A 5000-nucleotide genomic window follows, 5' to 3' on the forward strand; every position below is an offset into this window, starting at 1 on the left:
GACGGGAGAAGAAGAGAGTGGGAGAAGGGAGGAAGAACATAGAGGTAGAGAGAAAAAATAAAAGAGGAGAGAAAAAAAGCGAAAATAAAGAAATCAGAAAAGACAAGAAAGAGCAAGAATACATGAGTCAGAGCAATTAAGAGGGGAGGGAAAGGAGGACAGGAGGTGAAGCGAAAAGGGGAAAGGGAAAGGGGAAAAAGACCTGATAATGAGCGATTGGATAATAATAATTCCGAATCACTCTTTTTAGCCACGCCCCCCCCCCTACCCCCGCCCCCCTCCCGTAAAAAGACATATCTCAGGCGATCGACTCGAGATAAAACGGCCGAGTGAGTTGTTCTCCTTTTCTCTCTCTCTTCCTTTATCGTGTTTTTTCTTTCTTTTTCCTTTTTTATCTTTCTCTTTCCTTTTTTTCTTGGTTTTCGTCGTCTTTCTTCTTCTTTTTGTCCTGTTTTAGTTATGTGTCGTTGCTTTTTCTTTTCTTGTTTTTCTTCGTCTTTCGGTCTTTTGTCGTTTTTATTTATTTTTATTATTTTTTTGCTCTTTTATTCTTTGTCTTTCGTTTGTTTTTGCAGTTCCTTTCTCTTCTTTTTTTATTCTCTCTCTTGCTTCATGTCTTTCCTTTCAACTTTCTCATTTTTATCTTTTTTCCGTCTGTCCTCTGTTCTCACTTTTTTTCTCTCTCTCTTTTTATTAATATTCTTCTCATTTTTAACATGTTTCCCTCCTCCTCTTCTCTTTCACCTGCTTCTTCTCAGGTGCGGTGAGATGCTGTCGAGATTTCACTCCGCCGCCGATGCTAACAATTTTATTTATCGCTGATGAGATGCTGTCGGCGGAGGACTTGGTGGGCGTGGTTTGTGTGTGGAGGTGTGCGTGGTTGTCTGTTTTTGTTTGTGCGTGGGGAGGTGTGTTTGTGCGTGCGTGTGTGTGTGTGGTTTGTGTTGGTTTGTTTGTGTGGGTTTAGTTTGTGTGTGTGTGTGTGTGGTTTGTGTGTGTGTGTGTGTGTGTGTGTGTTTGTTTGTGTGTGTGCATATATGTGTATATTTGTGAATAAGAGAGAGGGAGAGAGAGAGAGAAGAGGGAGGGAGAGTGATAGACAAACAGACAGACGAGAAGGAGAATGCCAAAAGCTCTCTTCCTTTCTCTCTGACTGATGAAAATGAATAAGAAAATGCTGGCACGATTTTTTTGTTTACCTCGAGAAATGGAGAGAGAGAGAAGAGAAGAGAGTCATAGCGAGCTCGTGGGCGAGTACCGAAAGAGGCACGCACGCACGCACGCACGCACACACGCACGCACGCATGCACGCACGCACGCACACACGCACGCACGCACGCATGCACGCACGCACGCACGCACGCACGCACGCACGCACACACACACACACACACACACACACACACACACACACACACACACACACACACACACACACACACACACACACACACACACACACACACACCTCTCCATGCTTTGCCAAAAGTAGGTCACACGAGCCTTAGACAGCTAACCCAAGTTCACCCGCCGAAGACACCTTCCCTCCCCTACCCCCCTACCCCCCCCCCCCCGCCCCCGTTTTTTTCTTCTTGACATTTCCTCGAGTTTTCCGGCCTGGAGGATGACGCGAAGGCTCCCGGGCCCCTTCAGAGCTCGCGTATCGACGTTTGGAGCCTCCCGTTTCCTTCGAGCCTCCAGGTTGAGCGGTGGGGACGAGGGGGGAGGGGGGGGAGGGGGAGGTGTACTTCTGTTTCGAGCCTCCAGGTTGAGCGGGTGGGGGACAGGGACGGGGAGGGGGAGGCGTACTTCTGTCGTTAATGTCTGTCTGTCTGTCTATTGGTCATGTTGTTGTCTGTTTGTCTATGATCTGTCTGTTTGTCTGGCTGTTTGTCGCTCATCTCGCTGTCTGTTTGTCTGTGGACACTCTCTGTTTGTTTTCTTTATTTTTCTCTTCCTTTGTCTCTAGCCTCTCTCTCTCTGATCTCTTTTGTTCTTTCTGTCTGTTTGCTTCTGTTTCTTTATCTTTTATTGTCTCTTTTTCTTTTCTCTCTCTTTCCTCTTACTTCTTTTATCTCTTTCTCGTTCTCACTCTCTCTCTCTCCTCTCTCTCTCTCTCTCTCTCTCTCTCTCTCTCTCTCTCTCTCTCTCTCTCTCTCTCTCTCTCTCTCTCTCTCTCTCTCTCTCTCCTCCCTCCCTCCCTCCCTCCCTCCCTCCCTCCTCCCTCCCTCCTCCCTCTCTCTCTCTCTCTCTCTCTCTCTCTCTCTCTCTCTCTCTCTCTCTCTCTCTCTCTCTCTCTCTCTCTCTCTCTCTCTCTCTCTCTCTCTCTCTCTCTCTCTCTCTCTCTCTCTCTCTCTCTCTCTCTCTCTCTCTCCCTCTCCCTCTCCCTCTCTCTCTCTCTCTCTCTCTCTCTCTCTCTCTCTCTCTCTCTCTCTCTCTCTCTCCTCCTCCCTCCTCCTCCCCCTCCTCCCTCCCTCCCTCCCTCCCTCCCTCCCTCCCTCCCTCTCTCTCTCTCTCTCTCTCTCTCTCTCTCTCTCTCTCTCTCTCTCTCTCTCTCTATCTCTATCCCTCTCCCTCTCTCTCTCTCTCTCTCTCCTATCTCCCTCTTCCTCCCCTTCTCCCTCTCCCCTCCCAGCCGCGCGAATGTCTCCTGGGGCGATTTATTTCAAGACGCACGTTCCTAATCCGACTTTAGATTTGCGCAAACAATCACGGACACGAACCCACGCAAGAATACACATACACACACACACGCACAGACAAACACAAACAGTCAAACACACACACACATACACACACAGTCAAACACGCACGCACGCACACACGCACACACACACACACACACACACACACACACACACACACACACACACACACACACACACACACACACACACACACACACACACACACACGTACATGTAAAGACACAAACAAACAGACACAGAGCGCGAAGACCCGCGTTAACCTTCGCATTACTAACGGGGAATCTTGCGGGGCGAAAGGCAGCTCATTGATTTATCGAGTGGAATAAAAAACGCTGTTTCAGGCCGCGATTGGAGAGCCTGCGGTGATTACGGGAAAATAAGGGCAGGGAATGTAGGGAACTCGAAGCGCAACCGAAAGGATTTTCTCGAATTTATCGGCATCATTCTTTTTTTTTCCTCGGTGTGTCGCCCCGATTCGTTTTTGTTTTTTTTACTTCTCTCTTGCGTTCTCATTTCTCTCTCTCTCTCCGTTAACTTCGGGGAGTTGGAGACGAATTGTAAATGCTTGAGCATATTCATATTTTGCGAGTTTATTCTTATTTTTTCCGGATGTTTGAATGCGCGTCGCGACAATTTTCATGAAATTCCCTGGAGCCGCTTTCTTGTCGGGGAAAATATTGCCGCCATCATCATCCGGGACTCGCCGGAGAATTTTGGCGGGAAATAACTCTTAAGGCTTCAAAGCTTACAAGAGTTAGCGTGCAGTGCGTAGTTCATCCTAGCCGGAGGAGGAAGAGAGGTAGGAGAAGAAGAGGAGAGGAGGATGAGGAGGATGAAGAGGAGGAGGAGGAAGAAGAAGTAAGCCTTTGAGGAGACGACATCAAAAACGTTGTAAAAGTTTGAGCTGACGATGGAAGTGGGAAGCCGAGGGGCGCGTGTATGCAGACTGTTGACATGTCGATCCGAGCGTCTTTCAGGGCCGTATTCTCCCGGGTAAACTTCAGGTGCTGGCGGCCCGGCGGGAGGCGGAGGACGAACAGCTCGCGGGGAAGCGAATATTAAACGGCGCGGAGTTTGTGTGTGTGTGAGTTTGTGTGGGTGTGGGTGGGTGGGTGTGAGTAGGTGTATGTGTGTGCGTTTGTGAGTGTGTGTGTATGTGTGTGTGTTTGAGTGTGTATGTGTGTTTGAGTGTGTGTGAGTGAGAGAGAGAGTGAGTGTGTGTGTGTGTGTGTGTGTGTGTGTTTGTGTGTGTGTGTATGTGTGTTTGAGTGTGTGTGAGTGAGAGAGAGAGAGTGAGTCTGTGGGTGTGAGTGAGTGAGTTTGTGTGTGTGTTTGTGCGTTTGTGAGTGTCTGATTGTGTGCGTTTGTGTGTGTGTTTTGTTTTCGTGTATTCGTGAATGCAGATTCGTTTTTGAGTTTGTATTTGTGCTGGATCTGCATAAAAAAATTCTCGTATTTAAAGCAGTAGCATTGGCGATTGCATTCCGGAAACACGAAGACACATTGCAAACTTTTTTTAAAAATCCACAAAACGCCATATCCTTCTTATCCATTTACACCAACTTGGAAACTTCTCTTTTTTGAAGAAATTGGAGAAAAGTCCTTCATATTACAGAACTCTTTGGAGCGATACAGCAATTCTTTCTTGATCTGATAAGCAGCGCGGAGTGAGGCCCAAACTCGACTCCCAAATGCGAAAATTAGAAAGTTTTCAAAGCGTCGAGGAGGCTCCATCTCTCGGCGAGTTAACAAGACGAACCGCCGAAGTTTTGGATTTTGGAAGTTTTTTTTTTTTTGGGGGGGGAGGGGGGGGCGAGATGCATTCGTCTTGTTTTTTTTTTTTTTTTTTTTCTTTAAAGGGGGGGGAGGGGTGGCAGCGAGATGCATTCGTCTTGTATTTTTTTCTTTATTTTTCTTTTTTTTCTTTTTTTCTTTAAAGGGGGGGGGGGGGTCGCGAGATGCATTCGTCTTGTAGTAAAATTATCCGTCGTTCTCTTTTTCTTCTTGCGATTGGGGGAGATGGGAGAGAGAGGGGGATAATCGAAATTTCGTCGAAGGTATCTCTAACTCTCTTTTTCTTTTTTTCGTATGGGGGATGGAGGCATAAAGAAATTGCCGAAAATTCCCCCTTCGTTATCTTTTTCCTTTTTTTCGAATGGGGGATATAGGAGAGGAGGATGAGGGTGGAAAAACGACTTTTTTCTCTCAAAAAATTTAACTTCGTTCTCTTTCTTTTTTCGAATGGGGGAGATAGGAGAGGGGGAATGATGGTGAAGAAGAAGAAAAATAAAC

General features: G+C 47.1%; 2 protein-coding genes across 3 annotated transcripts in view; both read left to right on the forward strand.

Annotated features, from left to right (window-relative positions):
* LOC113818529 (fibroblast growth factor receptor-like 1) overlaps positions 1 to 5000 on the forward strand; it is a gene marked incomplete at its 3' end in the record, with an annotated part of 455734 nt that overhangs the window by 232794 nt on the left and 217940 nt on the right.
* The window catches only part of LOC138867460 (uncharacterized), a 54252-nt gene continuing 54227 nt past the window's right edge, over positions 4976 to 5000 (forward strand). The window contains exon 1 of the mRNA XM_070143291.1: positions 4976 to 5000. This exon is cut by the window's right edge and continues 161 nt beyond it. Within this exon, the coding sequence (XP_069999392.1) occupies positions 4976 to 5000 (25 nt within the window).

This window comes from Penaeus vannamei, chromosome 30, assembly GCF_042767895.1.
Source record: "Penaeus vannamei isolate JL-2024 chromosome 30, ASM4276789v1, whole genome shotgun sequence".
In the NCBI taxonomy this organism is placed as follows: domain Eukaryota; kingdom Metazoa; phylum Arthropoda; class Malacostraca; order Decapoda; family Penaeidae; genus Penaeus; species Penaeus vannamei.